Source organism: Aptenodytes patagonicus, chromosome 10 (assembly GCF_965638725.1).
Source record: "Aptenodytes patagonicus chromosome 10, bAptPat1.pri.cur, whole genome shotgun sequence".
Classification (NCBI taxonomy): Eukaryota; Metazoa; Chordata; class Aves; order Sphenisciformes; family Spheniscidae; genus Aptenodytes; species Aptenodytes patagonicus.
Window position 1 is genome coordinate 142313 of NC_134958.1, and position 25542 is coordinate 167854.

The 25542-nt window shown below is 40.9% G+C and overlaps 1 protein-coding gene across 1 annotated transcript in view; it reads left to right on the plus strand.

The window, feature by feature from the left end:
- Positions 1–21175, plus strand: part of RFX7 (regulatory factor X7) — a 52869-nt gene extending 31694 nt beyond the window's left edge. Inside the window, exons 3-9 of the mRNA XM_076347699.1 lie at positions 160–242; positions 1072–1194; positions 6983–7099; positions 9843–9927; positions 10608–10815; positions 13417–13712; positions 14660–21175. Of these exons, the coding sequence (XP_076203814.1) occupies positions 1085–1194; positions 6983–7099; positions 9843–9927; positions 10608–10815; positions 13417–13712; positions 14660–17974 (4131 nt within the window). The 5' untranslated portion in view covers positions 160–242; positions 1072–1084 and the 3' untranslated portion in view covers positions 17975–21175. The remainder of the gene's footprint in view (positions 1–159; positions 243–1071; positions 1195–6982; positions 7100–9842; positions 9928–10607; positions 10816–13416; positions 13713–14659) is intronic.
- Positions 21176–25542: the final 4367 nt, after the last annotated feature.

The following is a 25542-nucleotide window of genomic DNA, read 5'->3' on the forward strand; positions in this document are numbered from 1 at the left end:
CATAAGTAAATATTGTCTTGTTTATATTATTTAGGAATACACTGTCGGATGACAGGTTTTAGCTGTCAAGCTCAACTCTTATTGTTTGCTCTTTCTCTCCCTGCCTCCCCTCCACCCTTTTTTTTTTTTTTTTTAACCCAAAACACCTTTGTTATCTAGCAAGAAGTTGAGAAGTTTACAGACCTAGAGAAACTCTACCTCTACCTTCAGCTGCCTTCGGGTCCCAACAATGGAGACAAAAGGTATGTGTGTGAGTGTGTAAAGGTGAGCAGCTAGTACTGAAAACTTACTTTACTTCCTGTGGCACTTACCTGCTGAGGAACCATTCACGTGTCATGTTTGGTAGCAGAAGCAGCCTTTATTAAACATTAAGGACTCTTCTTTTCCTGAAGATTTTTTTTTTTAAACTTTTGAATCTTTAGTGCATGAATAGCTTGTAAATATAAACCTCCTAAAATGCAAGAGTCATCAGAGAAAGTGTTTTGCAGCCTAAGTGTGATCATTCCTTCGCTTTTTGTGTAGGAAGTGATAATATAGCAACACAAATGTGATGGTGGGGGAAAGAAGGAACTACTGGTATTTCTGGTAACATCTGTTTGACTAAAGGAAGGTCTAGAAAACCAGCCTGCAGATCACAACATCACAAAATTAGTATATGTTCCCAAGTAGGATGGTTACAGGCAGACAGGTGCCTACAGGAAGCACTCTGAGCATCTGCTGGGGAAGTTGGGTGTTTCCAAAGGGCAGCTGGCAAACCGAGTGGGCAAAAGCTTACAGGTGATCAGTAAGGAACAATAAATTTAAGAGGGGAAGTAGGTGAACTCTCACCCATCACTGTCTACTCATAGCTGTATATCAGTCAAGAACTGGAGTGTGGAGTCAGTTTGTTAAATTGTAGATGAAAGAGGGAGATAACTGCTGCCCACGCCTCAAGGAATAGCTAAATGTGTGAGGTACTGGCCCTTGTTTCTGGTGGCTCTCCACCTGCATAGGCAGACAATTATTAAGTCTTGTAACTGAGGAGGAGCTGTGGAGCAAAGTCTTCATCGGCACTGTTTCTTCTTTCACTAGCGATCAGATCTCCATGTCATCCAGCCGTGCCCAGCAGATGCACGCCTTCTCGTGGATACGGAACACCTTGGAAGAGCACCCTGAGACATCCCTTCCCAAGCAGGAGGTTTATGATGAATACAAGTGAGTGCTCCCAAGTGGATCCATACATATGGCTTTAGTGAGCGTAGATAGTTCTGTGGCACTGGCTTTACAGGTACTCCACTGTTGTACATGTACAAGTGCCTATAGCAGAACAAGGCCTTATGTACTAATGTACCTGAGAACGTACTAGCTACAGTGAGGCAAACTGTATTCGTTATTTCTGCCACTGAAGATAAGACGTGTGATGTTTAAATGGTGCATTACATATGCTGAAGGAAAGGTACAAGTATTTCTTAACAAGTAAATATCTGTATGAATATTGTTTTTGTTTTGCGAACAGAGCAGCACAGGTAAAAAGCACCAGTCTTACAGTACGTTTTGGTCTGCTTGTATATACATATGTATATGACTGCCTTAACAAGGATGAGGGGTTGAATTGTTCCTCCTGGAAATGCAGCTATTTTGCACATAAGATCTAGCCCATCACACCTTTCTTTCCAGAATAATGCATAAATATTGGACCTTCCTGCAGGAAACCTGATTTCTACAGAGGCGCAATATATCTGAATATGTATAAAACCAGTAACCAAGGCCACTATGAGTCTGTGTTGTCATGTCTTAAAGCTACCATGTAACAAGAAAGCAATTAGAAGCAAGGGAGAGGGAGCTGTCTGACGGAAGTTGGATTTGAATTCATTTACAAAACATTCCCCAGGGGAGGGGGGGGGGAATCATCCTCAGCCCAGTTGCCTTGCCTGAAGATGAATAACAGATTCATGATCTAGTATGAGTATTTCCATAATCTGAACGATTACAGTAACTTGCAGCGAGCTGAGTCCTTTCACCTCCTAAGTGCCTACAGGATTCAGCCCTTAGTAATTGTTACTGCAGGGTTGTCTTCTGCGAATACCTCCTTTTAATTAACTCTGGTCAAGTTTTTTACTCTGAACTGAAACACGATGGCATTTGCTTGCCTGGGGTTGATAAACATGCACACACCTATTTCTGAAATCTCGCCATCGACTGGAGTGGTGACGCAGCCTGGAAATATAGCCAATGGCACAGACGTGCTGGGGTGTCCAATCCCTGAGCAGCAGCCACTTGCGCAGACACAGCAACAGCGGCAGCTGCTGTGCGGGAGAAAGATGGAAGTGTTATTCTTAAATATATTTCTTATTAAATAATTTATGGCCTGCTTCAGCAACAAATCTGCTTGGCTTCCATGCTGTGCCAAGCTGCAGATGCCCGGAAAAATCATCATCTACAGATTGTGGAGTGTGAAATTTGGATGGCTTTTGTATGTAGCTGCATCAAGTATTTGTGTATTGTATTTTTTTTTTTTCCTAACAAAATAAGGGTGGGAAGCAAATATTCAGGAAAATATCAAATGTTTGGAATCTGTTCTTCTTTGAAAGCATCTGTTCTGTTTTTAAAACATTCAGTTTCTTTGAATATTTTCATGAGTTGTTATTGCACACCAAAGGAAGAGTAGTCTTGGGAGTAGGAGGTGGGGAACAGGCATATAAATAGATAGGAGTTAGTTTTGATTAGTCATTTTTCTTTACCTAAGGGTGTTAAGACCTCTCAAAGCTCACTTCTTCCGTATTAACAAGTTACCATTTCTCTCCTCTATGTGCAAAGACAGATGTTGCATGAGCTCACAGTGAGCAAGCTTACGCACTCTGCACGTATAAATCAAAGTTACAAGACTTCAGAAGAGTGCCGCATCATACCAGCATCTCAATTCCTGCTGTAAATTTAGTCAAAATAAATCTTGCAAAACTACTGGGCTTCTGCATCATCTTTTGTGTGGTGGTGTGGTTTTTTCCTATGAAGGGGGAAGGACAGAAGCATGCACTCCACACAAGTCCACCATTGGCAAGTGTTGATAGTGTTTCCAGCTCCTCCACATTTCAGTAACCTTTTCTCGCTGAGTTTATGCAACAGTGACTCTTCTTTCTGTTTTCTTACTCTTCTATTTAATTGTGAGTTCACGTCTCTAACGGGATAAAAGTGAATGGATTCATCTCCCTTTTGAAAGGGATAAAATAAATGAAAAATCCATCATAATATAACGCAGTAGCACTTGGAAAGTTGAGAGCTTGCAGCTGAATTTCAGAAAGGAGGTAGATGGGAGCTAGTTCACCTCTCTTGTTGGTGCTATGATGCCGCTTGCACTGACAGAATATGTTGGGCTGTAAGAAGCTGTGTTTCTGTTGGGCACACACGGTTCTTCTGCCAGCTTCCTCTGGGAGTTGTGGGGGAATACAGTCTGGAAAATATGGGAACTCATGAGAAGCTGCCTAACATGCTATCTAGCCTGCAGAGAATAGATGCTGCTTTCCATCAAACCCTTTCAATGTTTTCTTGTAAGTCAGTTTTACTTGGGTATCTTCTCCCTATTAGTAAACACCCTTCTGGAGGCTGTCAGGTATAGTTCTAGCTGAGTTTAGAGATTTAGGATTTTGAGTCATAAGTGCAGTCCTGCAGTACTTAGGCAGACAAAATCCCTATTTGCCCACAAAATTATTCGTTGAGCTTTCAGTAAACACTTGGGTCCTGTTATCTTGCTTCTACTACAGTGATGCAAGGGAAGAAAGTAGTTCATATTGAAGTTTGGTGCCCTGAAGATTCACTTGATATGCTTAATATAGATTAGGAGGTCTCTGAGTCAGCCTGTATCTCTTTCCTTTAGTCTGTAAATCATTAATCCTTGCTTTACTGGCTGCTGGGCCACTTGATGCCACCTGATGCATAGATTATGTGCACTAAGTGTTAAGGGTGTTAACCAACAAGTTAGAAGAAGAATATTCAGAAGCTAGCATAGAAGAGGGCAGTAGGTGTAGGAATGCCATGTCTGTTAAATAAAAGACACAAGGTACATTCTAATCTTGTTTGATAGGACTTAACCAGTGTTTTTATATAAAACTCTGATAGGAACAGGATGGGACCTATTGTGTTGTCAAGTCCAGTCCTCTGTCATAAGCAACTACCTTTATATTCCTTTTAAAAGCCAATCAAACTCCATCTAAAGCAGTTGTTTCCCACTTCTGCCGCTGCTCTTGGGAGTCTGACCTGCAATTTCATTTCTCTCATGGTTTTCAGACATCTGGTTTCCCTCCTACCTGATTTTTAGGACTCATTTCTGTGCCAGCATTGTTCATCAGCTTAATGAGAGCCTAAGAGCTCTTCCCTAAGGTTCTTCGCTCTAACCCATTTTTAGAGATCAGTTGTTTTGCTGGATTGGATAAGCCAAGATCTTTGTGTTGTTTCATGCGATAGCTTTGTTATCATTTGCTATTCATAATGGTTTTTCTGCCCAGGAAGCTATGTAAGCTGGGCTGCATAGCCTGACTGTCTTCATTGGCTTTTTGGGATGATCTGTCTGAAAACTGAAATTACATGATGATAATAGCTCAGAAATTGCAAGCTTGCAGGAGTTGCCAGCATGGATACAAGGGGACCATGTAACTGTATGTTTTGCTGCTAGTAAGTAATTATCTTGAAACCGATGTGCTAGACTTGAGGAACTGATTATTTTTTTTAGCATTTTATTTATTTATTTTCTCCTAGAGAGGGAATAATTTTAACTTTAAAGTTGATTGGTTGGTAGGTCCCTAATCCTATTGTTTTGCTGGGTTTTTTTTCGTTTGTTTTGCTGACATTGTTGAGTTTCAGTCAAAGATACTGTGGCAGAGAAATTCAGAGAGCCCTCCTTTGTGTGCTAATTGAGACTTAAAGTCCTGTAATGATCATCAGTAAGCAACAAAGACCCACCTTTTAGGAATTTTCAGAGTAAAGTTAAAATCCATTGGAGCCTGACAAGATGCAAGGGGAAAAAAAAAGGCGCACAGAGGTCTATCTATTACACATAAAGCAATGTCTGATTCCTAAGAGGGTGCAGCGAGGCAGAAGTATTCCTGTGTATTAACTTCAAAGGGACATACCTGGAATCCAGATCCTGTGACTGACATGCATTGAAATGAAATCTGTTGGTATATAAATTGGATAAAAACCTTCTTGATGTCCCATACAGAAGCTAGACCAATGGCTGACTGTATACCAGGTTGTAGGCAACATCTCCTGGTTTGGACAGAGTGGCCCGGTAGCTGGGGGAAGCGGGTACACACAAGCTCTGCAGGGAAATGTCAGAACCAAATAGCATAAAACTTGCTGTTTATCATCGTCAAAATCATTACATTCGTGGTGGTACTTTCCAAGTGGAGGATACCTGCATACAGCCAAGGTAAAAGCAGCAGATACTTGCTCTGTAGTAACTAGTATTTTTACAGAGAAAGTAAGCGCAATGGAAGTATCTCAAGAAATATATACTGCTTTCTATAGAGCTACAGTTTTCAGAGAAGACATTTTGACTGGCCTGCGTGGATACAATTGCCATTGCTAATTGTTACTGTTTTTACTAGGTGATGCTGGAATGAAACACCTGTTTCAGGAGTGCTGCTTTTTCTTTCTTTCTGTCTTCCTTTATGAGCAGAGATTTGTTTGCATGTATGTACCTGATTAGAGAAGCAGGCAACGTGGTGTATAAAGTTACTGTTTTTCTGCTCTCCTGCTGATGCCCACACAGGACTGTGTACAGTCACCTCTTCTTTTCAGACACAGGTTGTTTTTGCGTACTGCTGGTAGGACTTCTCATGGGAAAGGAGGTCATTGCTATCTGGTGCTGACCTTGTGACTGTAGGAAATCTGAATGAGAATGCTTTAATGGTATGTTTTGGGCCTTAGCCCATTAACATCTCTGAAATACCACAACACTCTTGAACAAAAGGCAACATGGCATTCATGTCTTTTGTGTAGCCTTAAGCACTTACTGTGTAGGTAAACCTTCCAGAGCAGTTCCCGGTTTTCTCCTCTGCTTTCACATGTTTGTGATTTTCCAGAACATTCACGCTTTGCAGCAAAATCAAAGATGCTTGTTCTCTGCCTCAAGAAGATATTTTTTAAATATCTCAGATGTTGAAACATCTGAATAGATGTTGAAACAAAATTCTTTCTGCTGTTTTTGAGAACTGAAGACAGATTACAGTGCCCATTTTACTAGAATAAGTAAACTTAGCAAAATATTATTCCCCTATATCATCAGGTTGTATACTCAGTTGCATGAAGATCTTCATTTGCAGGGGCAGTTGAAATCTCTGTTAATTTAGGACTGTTAATAAGGATGTTTATAATTAAGGATGTTTATAATTAAGCAGCTCTCGTAGTTCAGTAGTGGTACAGGGGTAAGAGGACTAGGTCCTCAGTATGTGCTTATGATACACGTATAAAGGTGAAGCTGGTTCCCTGGGAAGGTATGTTTTATTAAATTCAGTTCTGCTAAGCTCTATTAAATTGAGGTTGTGTAGGTGGAATCTTTCTCTGGACACTGACAAATCTCTTACCTACTGCTTTTCAAATATTCCTGCGGGACTTCAGGCCTTGCCACACTCAGGCTATACTTCTGGCTAGAACAATGTCTCTGTTTTTATTATGTCCTAAAATAAGTGAATTGAAACATAGGCTTCAAACTAAGTTGAGGAGTAAATCTTAATTCTGCTCTAGATAATACCACTACTTGTTATGTCTTCACATGACTTGCCTTTGAACTCAGTGGAGAACAAGGCAAAAACTATGATATTAATAGCTCTGTTTATACATTTTTAATGCATTCAATTCGTTGTGGATAGCTTCATTAATGTTAAATGTGGTTCTAAATATGGATGGGTATAAGTGTTTTCTTTTGAAAACCTTTGATGGAGTCTAGCATGCAGGCTGGCCTCTTGTATTAACTTTGGTTCTGTTCACGCTTTCTTTCTCTTTGTTTCAGGAGCTATTGTGACAATCTTGGCTACCACCCATTAAGTGCTGCTGACTTTGGAAAGATCATGAAAAATGTCTTTCCAAATATGAAGGCCCGTCGTCTAGGCACAAGAGGCAAATCAAAATATCCTTTGCTAGAACACTTCTCAGTACATTCTTCTGCACTTGCCTGGAGAACATCTGTCACTATGGCTTAACTACCAGCTAAATGTAGAAGTAATGTTAAATTAAAAAATGCAGACACTTTCCCAACGTTCTTTAAAAATTACTAATTGCTGTAGTGTTAGGTTGCAAGATATAACTTTGGAAACAAGTACTTAAATTTAGGTTCTGATGCTTAGTTGTCACAGCAGCGAGGAATCAAAGAAGCTTTATCATTTAGTGCAAAGGGAGATATTGGAATAAAGGAACTTGCCTTATATACGTGCAGTAACTAATATTTTATTGGTAGTACAGCTCAGAATTATCAGAACATTTCTTGCTTTTGTGTTATACTTGTGCACATCAGTAATTTAAAAGTTCTTTGAAAGCCAAAGGTCCTTCTTAAGCTGTGCTACAGATATTTCATAAAACTACCTCTCCTCAACCGTTAGTATTGCTTGAAAGAGAAGAGGGAACTGGGAAGTCGTCAAAAAAGCTGACTTCAGACTTGGAAGGCATAATCTGAGGTTTGTCCTGTCGTCAGAAGTGGGAGATGGCTTCCTTTTCTGCATGGTACAGACCTCCTGAGATAGGAAAGACAGTTCGGAGCAAGAGCTTCTAGGATGGGCAGCGCTGTCTCTCCCTCTTGACTGCAGAGTCTTGTTCCCCGTGTGCAAAGTTGGAATCCGCTTCCTTCCCTCTTTCCCTGTGTTAGAGAAATAGCCCATCCCAGAGGGCGTGCAAAAACACTACCCCATTTAATTGTAACTTAATACAAACCTTAAAGTACTTAAAAAACTGATGATGTCATAGTGTAACTAGACATGATTGTTACAGGCAGAACTATACAGAGTTAGATCTTGGGACAGATTAGTTTAACAATTAATAGGCAGCCACTGTGAAGAATTAGGGGCAAATGTTGTGCAAAAGAGTCTGTTCATACCACTGGTGATTCTGCTGCTTCAGTGTAGGGGCAAGAAGCTCTGCTAGGAAAGAAATGCAATAATCAAGTCTAAAGGCTTCAAGGATGTGAATTTTTCTCAGGCTTTTTTTCTCAGGCTTTTCTGAGACTGAGCTGTGGTTTGTCTAGCCTTTAGCATGCTGAGGTGTTCTATTTAAAAAAAAAAAAAAATCAACCCCAAAAACCCCAGTGATTTTCAAAGTAAGTAGTTTTTTCATCAGCAAGAATTTTGTCTTTTCCAAGTTGAGAATTACACCTTCCCTTGAGAATCCTTAGAAACCACCGTGAAGTAATGTAATACCTGCTGCCTGCTGCATCCCCTAGGGTCAGCTCTTGCTCCGTTCTGACGTGCTGGGTAGGCTAAGCCACTGCAGTTAGCAAAGGAGGGAGAGCATTAAAAGGCCAAAAGGCATGAAGGTGCTTGTAGGCTCTAATTAAAAACCACTGAAAAGAACTATCAGTAATGATATGGACTCACTGTAATACTGGCCTTTGCCAAGGTCTCACCTGAAGCATGCACTAACAGAGAGAATTAAATGCTAGCGTGCAGCCCAGAATTGTTTGTCGTCCATAGAGACAAAAACCTTCCATGTAGTAGTAAATGGAGAAGTTATGTGTCAATTAAATTGTTTCATAAAATACAGTGTTGGATTACCTAGCAGTGGAGTCCAAAACTTGGTAGTGATGTTCTGGATAGAGCTAGAGAAGTTTCAATGAAGAAATCATATGATGTAATTGTCACTTGACCCAGGGGATCTCTTTCAGTTCTGTTTCCTAAGTTTCTAATTCAGAATGATTAAAATGTGACCTTATCTCACACTTACCTTAATACCTAGCTTCCTACATTTATTTTACTGTAATTATGCTCCATCCAGGTTAATGCAAGCAAATGCAAACTCCATGGTCTAGGAAAGAGAAACAGAGACACATTTACAGAATGTGAAATATTAGTGATCCTGAAAAGGATTTGTGTGTCACAGAAAAGAGACACTGTATGTGAATTCCCAGAGTAATGCTGTGGTGAGGAAAAAAGCCTGATTTGATTATTAGACCTATAAACAAGTGAGTAAAAGTAATGGAGGGAGTATATTTTCATGTACTGATTTGATGATATCAATGTAAGAACAAATCTGGGTATTTGTGTCCATATTTTTACAGAAGAAGAATTATCATGGGTGGGGAGAGAGCCACAAAAATTGTGTGCAATCTTAGGAAGAAATGTCCTCATCGGTCACTTTATCTTGTCATGGGGAACTTCCTCAGTGTGTGGAAGTCCCTTAGGAGACGGAAATGTCAGGAAATTTAGCAAAAAGAGGCAAAAAAGAAGAACTCATAATAAAGTAAAACCAAAATTTGGGAACACATTTTTTAATAGTGATTAACTTTTGAAAATGCATTCTCCATCGCGTTTTAGGCCTGGTTTAGGAAGGGAGTTTAGTCCAAAGATATGTTAATGATTTAAATATGGAGTAGCTAATTGAAACTACTTGGCATGGTTTAGTGGTGGTTCTAAGTCATCAAATGAAATTCATCACGCTCGGCATCACTTGCTCCTCTGCGCAGATGGAGAAGCCCAATGACCTGCCCAAGAACACAGCCATTTAAAGGCTTTTGATTCTGGCTGGCTATGAGACTATGTTAATGACCGTAATTCTTAGATCTGTTGTTGAGTTTGCTTATAAAGGGGTATCAGAGTAATTACTGCCCTTCCCTCCTATCCCCCAACTAACAAGCAGAGATGATTTAGACCTTAATTCTTGTTCACATATTGCTACAGTGGACTGAGGAAGAAGGCTTTTGTGCATATGCCAACACTGCCCAACCTTGACTTTCATAAAACTGGAGATGGGGTATGATATACATACTTGTTTATTTATATATATTTCTGCAAATTAACATTTATTATGTTGTTTTTCTGTCTGGAGTTTTCAAAACAAAGTGAAGAGCTGTGTAGTTTTTAAGATTTTTCTTTACAGTACTTATATTCTGAATCATTGTTTGATGTTTTTCTGTAAAGCTCAGAACGAATTGCAGTGCTATTAAAAAAACTAATTTAGGAGGTGAAGCAGACTTTCACAGTGTTGCCACCCACAAGTTATATCTTTTTAACTCTGATTCTGTTTTAGTTTTACTGTATATTTAAAAAAAAAAAAAAGTCAGTGCTAGGGAAGAGGAACCCCAATGAAAGAAGCAGTTCCTGCATAACAGTGGCTGCTGAGTTGACAAGACTCCGGATGCAGGGAGCATCAATTGTTGGTGGTCCAGATATTAGGATTCTCTCTGCGATTTTCTTCCAGAAATGTCGGTTCCATATAATGCCTTTGGAAACAACCAGTAGATTAATGTTAAGACATTCCATTTTGAATGATATTGATGTTATCTCATTCTCCCAATTTCATGAAAAACTGTGAACATACTTATTCAACTTTTTGTGTGTTTCTGATCATCATTTACTCTCTATTTTTGTTTTCATGCCTTAATGACCCTTAATAATTAAAGTAACCTTTCCTCCTTTGTTTGTTTGTTTTAGTTGGATGGGGCAGAGCCGTCTGGGCAGCTGCAAAGTGCTGATGAGGAAGTTGTCTCTGCGGCCTGCCGGCTTGTTTGTGAATGGGCCCAGAAAGTGCTGAGCCAGCCTTTTGATACAGTCTTGGAATTGGCTCGTTTCCTTGTAAAAAGTCACTATATCGGTACCAAGTCAATGGCAGCTTTAACAGTAATGGCAGAGGCACCAGCAGGTAATGAGATAACTTAATGCTGAATGGATGAAATAGGGGATCTTTTTTCAAAGAGTAATAACATCTTGGTTTGAGGAAGCACTTCTCTTCAGGGCAAACTTTAAACACTGACTCTGAGTGTTGAGCATGCATTTACGTGATTTTAGTCCACATTGCTGCAAATTACTTTTCTTGCTGGTAGTCTGGGTAAAGAGATCTGAAAATAAGCAGTGATCTCAGGTTTAGTTTGTGATTCTCCCATTCCTCCGATGAGGACCCTAGTCTTTTAAAGCACTTCAGGGCATGTGAGTAATTGTGCTGAATTTATGTACTTTGCTAGACCAGGAGTTTGGTGCTGGTACAGTGCTGGTTTGTAGACCAACTGCTGGTGTAGCTGTGTTTCTGTCTGATAACTTGCCCTAATTTGGAAACAATTGTGTGTCTTAGTTTTCTCTCAAGAGCAGATTTTCTACAGGAATTTCTCATCTGTCAGGTGTAAATTTTCCTGAGATGTTTGATCAGTGTCAGGTAGTACAGGCATGTCAGCTGCTGTTGTTATTGATCACATTAGAAATAAGGGCTTGAGGGGCGTTGAGAGGGACAGGAGAGCCTTCTGCGGGGACAGTTGTGTGACTGAGATTCCAGCACTCCATTTCAAATCTTCGTTAAGGATCAAGGTAAAGAGAAGTGTTATTTTGTATTTTGCTATATCAGATGAATTCCTGTTCTATTCAGTCTGTGGGAAAGCTTACATTTGATGTGGTTGGTTGTACATCTACTTTTGTGTTGTTTCCCTCTTGATGCTCAAAATCGGTCGCTTTAATCATTTAAAGTGTTCTTTTGTGGCTGTGGATGAAGTAAGTTACAAAAATGAAGGATGGAGGAGGGAAGTGCAGCATGCCCTCCCGACTTCCCTCTGGCAAGTTCTGCTCAGGCCTGGCCTGTCAAGCAAAATGTGTTTGGATCACGGCAAATCTCTTGACTCAAGACAGGCAATTTCAGATGGAAACTGGTGGTCAGGGCTGTAGGTTGGGATGATCCCCTTCCAGATCATGTTCTTTCTCCTTCCAGCTGCCTTTGCTTTATTGCAACTTGGAACTGACAGGTGGCAGTGGCAGGTTTTTCTGCCTGTATGCTCCTTTTTTACCTGTCGTTGCTTGGCTTCATTGGTTCTGCTTGCCGTGCTGCTAGAAGGAACAGTATATGTATATATACAGCTCTTCAACTCATGTAGCTGCTCCCCCTTACTTCCTTCAAGAGAAGATGGATTCCTTCAAGGAAAAGGGAAGCCTCTGTGGCTTGGATAGTCATTTCAGGAGAGGTTTTTTCTAGAATGGCAAATAAAATATTCCCATTCCTTGTTATCGCAAGGAACTACAGTGTCTCTCTGCATTAACTGAGGAAAAAGCAAACTTTTACCCTCAAAGAAAAATCTTTTTTTTTTTTCTCATAAATGTTACTTGTCTTCAGTATTCAGCCCACATAGGTGACTTGTTTTCCGGTAATTGCAATATATTGGGGCATTTCACTGCTCTGTGAATAAGGAATTGTGAAAGCGGAGACACGTTGCAGTGTTCAAGCTCTCATGGTACATGCAGACTGCTCCTGTGAGGCTGGGCTCCCAGACCACAGTTCCTAAGCATGTAGTGGGTATCTAAAACTAAATACTTGCCCTAAAATGGTGTCGATTTGATTTATAATTAAGAGTTATTTTTAAAACTGTGAAACCTGTGAAGTATGAATGAAACGGTGTTAAAGCATTTTTAGAGAGGCAGTTCAACAGTTAGTTGGTCACTGAGAGAGCATGCTAGTCCTCTTGACTGTTAATAAACAAAAGATCATAGATGTGATGTGATTTTTGTAAGGGAAATTGGTACCAGCTGCACAGATGAGACTAACTCCCTGTTGTTCTCCCTGGAAGCACCACTTGCTTGTGATCAGCAAAGGCATTGTCTCTAGAAAAAATGGTCTCCCATTCTAATTTCCATAGGGGTTTTTTTTCACCTTTTCCTTCTTCTTTTTTTTCTTTTTTCCCTGGACGCTTCTCTTCTTGCTCTTCTTTCACCATTATCCCTGATCACACGCAGGTTGTGATCCATTTTGATATTATATGCATTGTGTTTAATGCCTTAGCCATTAGAAAATATAATCTGCTCAGAGCTGCTCCTCTGTGACACAGACCCACAGCTTTCTGGAAAGATTTTTCATTTTTAAAGCTGCCTCATAACAAAACAACACCACAGTAGATGATGAATTTTAAAGGTTCATCTAAAACATATCCGCTGCCCTCTACTGTCAGTTAAATGAAATGCATTGGGTTTTAGATTTAGCTGACACAAAAGTTGCGATTTGGGATTACTAGAAACAAGATGCTAGTACATAGTATTTTAGCAGCTAATGCCCAGCTTGTCTAACAGATAGAGGTTTTGCCACAAACGTGGAAATAAACTGAAACATGGAATAGATTTGAGCATGAACTGGATGGGAGCACCTCATGGAGGAGGTGTTCTGAGAATGGTTGTGGAGATGCCTGCCATATATTCTGTGTGGTTAGATACAGAAGTGGCACTACAGCAGACAGGGTATGTGTGGTTGTAATTCATTCTTCTTCTTTTTATTCAGGAATAAAAGGGATCCCCCAGCCCTCAGCTTTTATACCTACTGCTGAAAGTAATTCCTTTCAACCGCAAGTGAAAACTCTGCCATCTCCTGTTGATGCCAAGCAGCAGCTGCAGCGTAAGATCCAGAAGAAGCAGCAAGAACAGAAACTGCAGTCTCCTTTGCCAGGAGAGTCTCCAGCAAAGAAAACAGAAGGCACTGCAACCAGTGGCGTGACCAGTATATCTAATGGAAGTCCTGCAATTCTGTCTCCTCCGCCTATTGGCATTGTTGTGGCAGCTGTCCCCAGCCCAATACCGGTAATGTTCTCCAGCAATTCTCTAGAGAAACCACCTTATGAAAGGGTTATAAATTGCCAGTAACTAAGCAGTGGTGTCAGTGGGATAGAAAAATGGTGTCTGTTCAAAGGCTTGGGTCCCTTGATGCTTTTCTGTCCCAATGACTCTGTTATACCACATGAGTTATGGGATCGATACAACAGCAGCAGAATTCTGATCACATAGCATAGGCCAAGTTCGTCTTTGAAGTCGTTGACAGTGGGATTTCAGCTACAATAATTAGGGTTATATGTGGGAATAATTGCCCTTGAGATGAAGTTTAACCAGACGAGAGAGCTGACACCGGTTGTGTGGGTCGCTGAGCCCCTAATATGGCATCTAAATTGCCTTTCATTGGCCAGGCACATTTAGTGACAGCAACAATTTTATTTTTGCATGAATGTCTGTAGCATGGAACATCTTTGTGTTTCAGCCATACAAAACTGGGGGGAGGGGAAGGTTATTTGTTTTTAAGATGTTAGCTGTGTTGTCGATTTCAATAGGTAACCCAATTTTTCTGCCTGATAGTGGGTTTGTATTTAACTCACTTCTGAAACCTTAACAATGAGCAGTGTTTTGAACACATCCTCTCCTCAACCTTTGTATGTCTGTCCTTTTTATTCCATGTGGTGAAAGATTGTATGAGAATGACCCCTTCATTAGCAGAAGAGCAGACTAGCATGTAGACCAGTGCTTCATGCCTTAAATATTGAGGCTGCATATCTGTCTACCAAGCTTTAGGCCAACAAATAGAAATTGTCTTGTATATAGTTGAAGAGCTTGTTTTGTTTCAAATTGACATTCACGAGCTTTGGTGTTATTGAGCTGTGTTGTCCTTCACCTTTGAAATGCTTGGGGACGAGGTCGTCTGTGGGCGTTGGGGACTTTCTTGCTTCATTGCCACACCTTTTCTTTTTCTCTCTCTGCAGGTGCCAAGGACCAGGCAGTTGGTGACGTCTCCAAGTCCTATGGGAGCATCTGATAGCAAGGTCCTGCCACTCAATGTTCAGGTGGTCACTCAGCACATGCAATCAGTCAAGCAGTCACCAAAGACTCCCCAGAATGTTCCTGCCAGCCCAGTTGGTGACCGCTCTGCCCGACATCGCTACCCACAGATCTTACCGAAGCCAGCAAATACCAGTGCTCTCACCATCCGCTCTCCCACGACGGTGCTCTTTACCAGTAGCCCAATCAAGACTGTTGTGCCAGCTCCACATGTGAATTCTTTAAATGTGGTAAAAATGACAGCAATATCTCTTGCCCCAGGCAGTAGTAGTGTGCCCGTCAAACAGACGCCTTCAGTTAGCAGTAGTGCAGGAGCAGTGGAAGAAGGGAGGACTGGTCCACAGATCAAGAATGCATCTGTTGTTTCACTTCAGTCTCCCGGAGCCAAGCCTAGCACTGTTGTAGCTGCGCCTGCAGTCAAGATCAAAATGGAACCAGAAGCAATGCTGGATGAGAACTCAGTACAAGGCCAAGAGAGCTCTGACGTGTCTAAATCCATAAAGGCAACCCCTGACCTGCCTCCTGCTCAACTAATTAATTTTGAGCTTGCAACCTCGAAGGTTTCAGCTGATGATGTCGTGGAGGCAAAACCAGTTAAGGGCTGTGATCAGGGAGCTGAAGAAGCAGGGATCAAATATAAAACACAATCTAATGAGATCACACCAGTTTCTTCAGCAGGCAATAATCAAAGCATTCTAAAGCTCTCAGTTGCCGCTCAAAACTTGTCCAGCACCAGCATCGGTTCACCTCCTACTGGTGAGTGTACGATTAAAGACAAAACATGCACTAAAAGTCCAAGAAAGCGACAACCTTCTACACTTCAGGATTCCCAGGTACCACCTGTAAAGAAACCACTGGTGGAGCAGCTTTCAGCTGGTAATGCTGTGGAAGGTCAAAAAGCAAACAGTGTTAAGAAGTCTCCAAAGGTTGGATCGTTAGCTAACAGTGACAATACAGCAACACTTGCTCAAGTTCCCAGCAAGGCACCTGTGAAGGTACCTGTACCTTCTGCAGCTGCAGCAAACTTAGCAACAGACCTTTCTTTGAGCACCAATTTAAATACCAGTGATTCTACTTTAGGACAGCAGCTTGCATCAGCATCATCTCCAGATATAAAAGTAAAATTGGAAGGAAACGTGTTTATCATAGAAAATGATTCAAAATTTGATGGCAGCTTTAACCCAAATACGTGGCACCATATCACCAAAACCTCCGACTTTGCATCTGTGAATTGTGAACAGCAGCAAGATATCAGTGTTACGACTATTGCAGGGCACTCTGGCTCTAGTGACTTACAGGAATCGGCATGGGAGCCAGTGCACTGCGAAGGGATACAGCAGGATGCATACAACCAGCAGTTACAGAGCCAGATCCAGGACTCCTCCTTGGGTCAAATACAAGCACAGTCTTCAAATCAGTTACCTCTGCAGTCTGAGCTGAAAGAGTTTGAACATACAGTCCCTCAGGCAAATGAAAACTTCTTTTCATTTGATGATGACCTTACCCAGGACAGCATCGTGGAGGAGCTGGTGCTCATGGAGGAGCAAATGTCCATGAATAATTCTCATCCTTACGGTGGTTGTCTAGGAATGGCACTTCAGAGTCAGACCGCAGCCCAAGGAGCTTCCGTGTCATCTCATCCAAGCAGCGTGCACTTTTACCATTCAATCCATAACAACAGCACTCCGATTCACACTCCCACCCCTACCCCCACCCCGACTCCTACCCCCACCCCGACTCCAACACCCACCTCCGAAATGATCGCCGGATCTCAGAACGTGTCCCGAGAGAGCCCTTGTTCAAGGCTGGCGCAGACGACTCCCGTAGACAGTGCTCTAGGAAGCAGCCGGCATACACCCATCGGCACACCGCATTCGAACTGCAGCAGCAGTGTCCCTCCAAGTCCTGTGGAATGCCGAAACCCATTTGCATTTACTCCCATCAGCTCCAGCATGGCTTACCATGATGCCAGCATTATATCAAGTAGCCCTGTGAAGCCAATGCAGCGGCCTATGGCTACCCATCCCGACAAAACCAAGCTTGAGTGGATGAATAACGGCTACAGTGGTGTTAGCAATTCATCGGTTGCAAACCATGGCATTCTTACGAGCTATCAGGAGCTGGTGGAAGACCGCTTCAGGAAACCTCACGCTTTTGCTGTTCCTGGCCAGTCATACCAGTCTCAGCCGCGCCACCATGATACTCACTTCGGTCGCGTGACTCCTGTTTCACCTGTGCAGCACCAGGCAGCCCCTGTCAGTAGCACCACCAAGCAAGAGGGCTTTGCTGTTCCTGCTCCTTTGGACAGCAAAGGGACCGGTTCCTCTCTCAACAACAGTCTGAGATGCCGGAGTGTGAGCCCTGCTGTCCATCGCCAGCGTAATCTCAGTGGAAGCACTGTTTATCCTGTTTCAAATATACCACGCTCTAACCTGACACCTTTTGGAAGTCCAGTGACTCCTGAAGTTCACAATGTATTTGCTAATATCCATGTAGACACCAGTGCCAATAACATAGCGCAAAGAAGCCAGTCAGTCCCGTTGACTGTGATGATGCAGACAGCCTTCCCGTCTCTTCAGAAACAAACAAACACTAAAAAAATAACCAATGTGTTGTTAAACAAACTTGATTCTGATAGCGATGATGCAGTGAGAGGTTTGGGAGTGAACAACATGCCCTCAAATTACACAGCCAGGATGAATCTCACTCAAATTTTGGAGACATCCGCTGCTTTTCCTGGTGCCAACCCACAAAATATGATCAATTCCAGCACTTCAGTTTATGAATTTCAAACACCAAATTACCTCACAAAAAACAGCAGCACCGATCAGATCAGTTTTTCTTCTGGAGATAACCAAGCACAATCAGACATCGGAGAGCAGCAATTAGATTTTAGCAGCACTGTAAAAGACCTTTTAGGGGAGGACAGTCTGCCAACAAACCAGCAGCTGGTGAATCAGGTGGCATCAGATCTCAGTAACGTTGCATCTGTCTTTTCCAGCGACATCAGGTTGTCTTCCGAGCTCTCAGGCAGCATTAATGATCTGAACACTTTAGACACAAATCTACTGTTTGATCCAGGTCGTCAGCAGGGACAAGACGATGATGCTACACTGGAGGAATTAAAAAATGACCCCTTGTTTCAACAAATCTGCAATGAATCCATTAACTCAATGACTACATCAGGTTTTGAGTGGATGGAGAGTAAGGATCATCCTGCTGTTGAAATGTTGGGCTAATCTTGTTTTATAGTATGTATGTAGCACACTGTATCTAAAAGACAGATGTATTGTATTTGTCTTAATGGAAGTGCCTCCCGCAGCAGAAACACTTGCTATGTGTTGTGGCATTTTTTAAAAAGTTTGCTGTACCCATTGCGTATTCTTCAGCAGGGAAAAGGCAGTCTTACCAATTTTAAACAAACTTCTGAAGACGATGGGCTATCAAAGAGCCAGTATTAAAATTTGAATTTTATAGTGTTTCCCATTCAGCATTTCTTATTGTAGCAAACAAAGAAGTGGTTAATAGCCAGCCAGCAGTGACAGCTATGGTTGAGGCTTTGGGAGGGTTTTAAGTCAAGCTCGCTAGTAGGCTTTCCATACTTTGTATCGCTTGTTAGTTCTTAGTAGATGATCCTTACTGACCTTTGTCATTCAGGTCTGAAATGCAGGGTGCCTGCAAATGGGTAGGTGGTGGGAGTAGGTGCAAGTGAACCGGGTGACATGACCATTGTGTAGCTGTCTTGAGCACTGCACGGTGGTGAACTGTGGAAAATCTCTCTAGCACTGGTGCCATTGACATCGCTAGTAAAACACAGAGATAGGAAAAAACTAACAGGAATGATCAAGAAAGATGCACTAAATTTTTTATTTAAGAGAAATAAATCTATGTAGTTATTTTATCCATTAATATTCATGACATACTTGATATTTTAGTTCTCACTTCAGTGTTTTTATATTAGGTAAAATTAATGCAAAAAGATTTTGAGCACTGAGATTTAATCTAGGTATAACACCCTATTTTAAAGTGATAGGTACTGTTTAATTATTTATCAACTCTAGAGAAGGAACGTGGTATTTCCCCTCTTTTTTTTTAAATAAAAGAGCTGCTGGAGCTCATTAAAATACTATTTTTAAAGATGCATTTTTTTAAGCTTGCTCTTTCCTAACCTAGTGGAAGGTGTAGGAAGATGTTATATTTTCTCTGTATTTCAGTAGGTTGAGCCTTTCTGTCTGTCGTGCTCGTTCTCTTTCTCTCAAACAAAAGATGATTAAAGTATTAGAAAATGTGGTTGATCTAAAAATATTTCATATAGAGCCATAATACTGCCAGGCACTTTACAGATACGCAGTAAGAGATGTGATCTTTCTTTTGGTAAAACTTCTTTTAAAAGTACTTACTGTTTTAGGAGCCTGAATTCCACTTTCATAAGTGATTTGACAGGACTGGTGAATCTAAATTTTTTTTTTTTTAAGAAGTCCTTAGCTGCCCCTCTGGAAAATGAGATTTAGACTTCTGCCTCACTAGTTCACTTGAACCAAAAAATACCTTTTGTTTTATCAGCATGGCATGGATCTCTCTAATGGTGAAGAGAGAGAGGTACTTAACCAGCTACGGCCCTGATGCTAGAAAGAGGATTTGCACAGGCAAGCTTTTACAAAAGAAGTGGTGCACTGAGGATGCTACAATACCATCCCTTAAGCATAGTATAAAATTGATTATTTCTCCTGTGAACTGACATTTACAAAACAGAAAACACATTGCATTACTTCTTTGAATGAGCAGTCATGAATTTATGATGGGGGAGGCACAACAGGCCCCCCTAGATGTACTTAAGGGGAAGATGCTCAGATTTTTTTTTTTAAGTGTCTTGGTGGTCTTCTGTTTCTTCAGATAATAACTTGAGATCCAAGTACTGGTCATTTTTTTTTTTTTTTTTGGCAGTGCTGATTAAACTTGTGCTGCTGCATTGGCACTTGAGGTGCTGGTGTACCATGGCTTCTCTTGCTCTTGCCCCAATTCATCACCAGTCTGTGGCCTCTTCTGCAGGGACGAACAGTTGTGCCAAGCTATAGCACCTTATGGGGGCCCGATTTCACTGTGCTTGCATCAGAAGTTTTGCCACTTCGTAAGGAACAAACTCGGAGAGTTCAGATCCCTCCTTGAAGCTCATGGATGTGCGATGGTGCGGTTTGCTCTGTTTAAGACCAAGTGACCCTTTTAAGTTTTTGTTTGTTTGGGTTTTTTTAAGGAAATGGAGAGGAGACTAAAAACTGCATGGTAGCCTTCTGCTTGTTATCTTGCCAGGTGTCTGTCAGTAAGGCTTGAACCATTTTTCTTCTAGACTAAAGTTGCTGGAGGTAGGGCTTGAGTTCTGTACCTGCCCACAGCCTTTTGCCAGAGATGTGCTGAACATCCTCTTACCTTGTTGACTTCTCTGGGTCTGAGAGACACTCAGCACCTCTTCTGTTGTGGTTTGTTGGTTTTTTTTTTTTTTTCCCCTGACCCTGTGTGAAGTGCCAGCACTACTGTGAATAGGCGAAACCTACCTTCCGATGGAGAGTGACGGGGGAGGATGCAAGCGCCAGTGCTGCGGGGAGAAGCCGCACATGTGCTGCAGCAGCCCATGCGTTTGCATGACATGCTTGGCCTCGCCTCCAGGTCACTAACACGAAGACTGATGTGGGCTTGGGGGAAATAAGTTTTTTGCCTAACTCCACTAGTTTCTTAAGAACATTTCTCAGAAAAGCAAGAGTAGATTTAAAGCTGATGCATTCTAAATTATGCAGCCATCACCAAAGGTTTTTAAAAGTGCGTTTAAAATTATTTTTAAGTACAAGCATTACATTGGGCCTAACATGACTTAATTAGCGGAAATATTCTATAATCAGTGGATTTAAAGCAAATATATGTTTAATTTAAGAAGCGTTAAATTCAATAAGGATTGTTTCAAGTAAAATCCAAGGCACAGGTGCAGCTTTGTACATTGGTATGTATTATTTTAGAGGTGTTTGTGTGTTGGTGTTATAATTAATAACATTAGGTCCCTGTACTTAGTGCTAGTTAGTTCTTTACTATACATTGAGACAGAGCACTACTGCACACCAAAGTATGCAATACCCAAAGGAAAATTCTGTGATTCTAACAAATGGAAGCCTGTCTGTGTCAGATACTCCAAAACTAAGAATTTGAGACAGTTCTGACCCCTTGTTTACATTATTGGCTTCCTACTAACATGAGGAATAAATTATTTTGATAGCAATTTTTGCTAAAGTATACAAACTAGTGACTTTGTACCCTGTGTACAGTATTGCAGCAAACACTTTAAATTTGGTTGGTTGGTTAGTCCAGCAAACTTTCTGGGTTCATATATTGCACTAAAATTCTGTTGAACCTGTGGCAGGCACATTCCTTAGGATAAATGCAAGAAATACAGCCCACAGATTAAAAAAAAAAAAAAAAAAAAAAAAGGCAAAACAAAAAAATAACCTTTTTAATGTGTTTCATTATTAAAAGGCAAAATGTCATTAAAAGTGACAGGTGAAATTGTCTTATGTAGCAATGTGCATTGATCTCAATGAGATATTTCTATTTCTTATTCTCTTACATGAGAATATTACAGCAGGAAAAATTAAGTTTGGTTTGCTTCACCATGTTAATACATGATCACAAAATGTGCATGAGTGTTAATGACTTAATCTTGTACAGTACTAGATATATTCCTGTAACCACTTTTATTTTTTTTATTCTTTTGCTGTATTGAAACTGGTTCAGTGTTAACCAGGTGAGCATAGTTATTCACAAGTTATTTACTTTTTTTATGTTAACTAATTCAGCTTAGTTATTGTTGAATACGTTCCTTTCTTGGATTCTTTTTTTATTGTTCTGGTGTTGAAAAACATTTTTGCATCATTTTGTCATGATAAGAATTCATGAAGTAAATAATTTGCAAATAATTGCAATAAGCACTGACTTCTGAACTGAAAAGAAGGAAAGCGTTTCTTGTGCATCTGAGCTTCATATAACAGTCTTGTACTATACTGTGCTTTATTTACTGCACCATAAGAAAAGAAAAATCCCTGTTCCATGTTTTCATTTAGTGCAGGAAATCCAGTTTCTCCCCTCTTCCCCAGTGTTTTGTTGTCTGTTGAACTGCTGAAACTACAGTAGTGGAATATTGCAGTAGCATTTCAGTTATTTTTTTTATTGAAAGTGCTCAAAAATTGTTTTTTAAATGTTTTCAAAAACAATAAAAACATTTTATATTAAAATGACTTCTGGAGTTTTTTCTTTATATGAAAAATGTGCGTTAAGGTTGACCTAAAATACAGAGCTTTCTAGTTTGTGCAAAGACAGATCACAACTGTCCAGCGATACCGACTTGCTGCTGTTGCTGAGCCCAGTCATACACTTAAAGCTGAGCATGAAGGTGAATCTTCCTAGCTGGGATGCCTTGATCAGTCTGTGCTCTCAGAGTCATCTCTTGAGAGAAGTTGGTGGTAATGGGCTTCTGACCATTCACTTTATCTTTGTATTCCATTTCTGTAGGTATCCCTTTTAAGTGGAAAGGGGATCCTTTCCTGGGTGCTGATACTATTACATTTGGGGGATAAAAACAGCTGCAGCTTACAGTTGAACCTGACAGTTCAAATTTACTATGCAATACTAAAATACTACTTTGGCCAAGGCTGTACTTCAGAACGTGGTGGTGGTAGTCGTGCTGGTTAGAGTTGTTGTCACGTGCAGCTCATTGGTGCTGCATTCATCCCGCTGTGGGTGCTGGTCAAAGTGTTTGTTTCGTGGCTAGGTGGTGGCTCTTGCTGTTGTGGCATACAACATACCATTGCTGGTATAGCTATCCACGGTGGCGGTGCTTGGCTGGTTTTGCTTTTCGACACTAGTAAAGCACTCATACAAGATAGTGTTACGGTGCAGGTTGGCTTGCTGCCATAAAGGGGAAAATACGCTGTTTTGATCTATGGAGTCCTTTATTTGGGTTGTAAAATTGTATATAAACCCAGCAGTGTTCCCAGCACAGTCTACGTGAACATGATGGAGAAGTGTTGCCACAGAGCAGAAACTGGCTACGAGAAAATGAGGATGAGGATAAATAATCAGGTTTTCATGCCAAAAAGATAGCACTGGTTAACAGTTAGGTTCCATCCCAGACTACAGAGGTGCTGAGATGAGCTGACAGGTGGCAGATTTGATGGTGGCACAAAATCAGCAAAGAAAAAGATCATCAGGGAGTCATAAATCAGGCGGCATGAATGAGCATCAGAAAGACAGATTAAGTTTAACACTACATTGGAGGGTATGCTATTAATATATCTCACTGGATTCTAAATTAATGTGCTCTAAAAAGAGTTCTCAATAAACAATTCATGGACATGCTTTCTCCATGTTCCACAGTCATAAAAAATGCAAATTAAAAATTCACAGGGAATGAGATAGAGTATAATGTAGAAGATATAAAAGGCTATTTTAGAAATTGATAGTTCATCTGAAGTAATAATGGGTTTTAATCGGAACCTCTCAGCAGTAGACTGGAAAGAATTGGCCTTAATGGTTAATAAAAAGGGTCATAAAAGCAAACAAATCTGTGACTGTGAATGGAAATGACCTAACAGGAAAGACTTAAGAAGGTAGAAATGTCAGACTAGATGCGTGATCAAAATAACTACCTCAAAATGTTGAAGTCATGAGCTTTGTAGGTTTCAAAAAGACTAGATGTTTATATGTTTAATAAAGACATCCAGAGTAAATTCTAAACAACTGCATCTCCAGAAATAGAAATCCGCATGTGTGAATGCAGCTGGTATGCTGGTAAACAGAATTCCCTGTCTAGGGTCATAAGGATTGCTGTGTTGAATTAGCTGGTGGTTTGTGTAGTCTGTACAGTGTCTCTGGCCATTGATACCACCATCTTCTCCAGAGAAAGAAGGCCTGCATTATTAGGTGGTCGCAGAAGAAATTGCCTCCACAAAAGGTGCTCTCCTATACCCAAGAGCTAGAAGCTCAATCTGAACCCAATGCGTTAGAGCTGGGCGAGTGGACTAGGTGACCTCCAGAGCTTCCTTCCAACTTCACTTTGTCAACATGTGCATCAAGGCTGGAGCGTTGAGTAGACCTAACTGGATCTGACTGTGTAGCATGGCTGCTCTCACTCAGGTAAAGTTTAAGCGTAATATTTGATTATCATCAAATTCATTTGACAGCAAATTTTAATTATCTCGACCTCCTCTGATGCGTAAGTCAGAGATAACCAATACTTGGATCTTGATGCCCTCCTCCCCCTCTTACAAATGGTGCGAGTTAAGCTTGGATAAGGAGACGAAATATGAGAAAAATGTATAGTGAGGCTTACAAATTGGGGAATAACTCTGGAAAGCAATTCCAAACTAAAGAAATGAGCAGTGACCTGACTGTACACTTAAGATGTTTCTGAATAATGCTTATAAGGGAGTGCAATAAAACTTGCAAATTTTGTGGTTCATGTAAAACTTTTAATCCACATGGTGTTTCTAATAGTTACCTGTAATCATCCGGACCACAAGACTGTTACACATCAAGCAGTTAAATGATCCACATAACGGCTAACAATTAGCCTGAGTATGCCCAGGCCTGTGCTGCGCTGCGCTGTTCCTGTGTTGTGCTGTGCTTATCCTCCGGCAGCAGAGTAAACTGGGCCAGGTAAGCATAACAGAGGAGCCTGCAGGCAGCTCCCACTTGGTGCTGGCGATTATGCCACCTGTGTGTCCTTGCCTTTATCTAAAAGCGCAGCAAGACGTTCTCATGTGAACATCCTTTCTGCTTGGCAGTAGAAATGATGAACAGACTTGTTTTCTTGTAAGAAAATCCCATAAGAGCTCAAATGAGCAAAGTGGGGTAACCCTGCCATGGGCAGGATCTGCATGTGGATCAGAGGCCTGTTCAGTGCTGCATAGCTCGGGGATGTGAAGGGATGTAAGACTATCTCTACTGTCCTCTCTTCATAGTGCTAGCTCTAGCAAATGGCATTTTAAGCAATGCTTCAGAGAATCTGAGTGCCTTTTTTACTGCTATCATACCAACAAACCAGCACCTCTTAGTGCGTAATTAACATTATGATTTGCAATTTCATTAGGTAGAATCATAGAATGGTTTGGGTTGGAAGGGACCTTAAAGATCATCTAGTTCCAACCTTTTAGTCTCTTCTGCTTTTCCTGCTGAACTTGTTAAAAGAATAAAAAAGGGTAAAATATAAACTAAGCAAGGCCAGATCAATTAAGTCAAAAGTGAACTGAGGACATGGAGAAATTTGCTTAGAAAACATACAGTGCTAAAAAGACAGCAGTTTCATTCTGCAGACTGCAGTGTTTAAATACCCAGAATAGAAGACCACCTTGATATAATGCAGAATATATAACCAAGTGATTTTAGTTCCTGATAGGTCATAACACTTCTGCTATGTGCTTTGAATATGTAGCAGATACCCTGCTAGTGATGTAAACACTGGAGATGTGTTGCCTTGGAATATTTGCATATCTATTCTCCAACGGCTTTGTCGTGGCTCCTCCTGAGGCTGTTCTTCCTGGGCCTGCCTACCCGTTTTCTATATCTGGTAATGCCTCAGCTCTGCAATCATTAAAAAGGTCCATTTTTGTCTCTGTGGATCATCCTTCCTCTGTTGTCGGCTTCCTTTTAATAAACTGGATATGGATAACATATGGATTAGGATAAGTTATGCATCATTGGAACTTTGCCTATCCACACTACCTAATTAGATGATGCCGATTAGAATCAAATTGTTAGTGGATCTCAATCT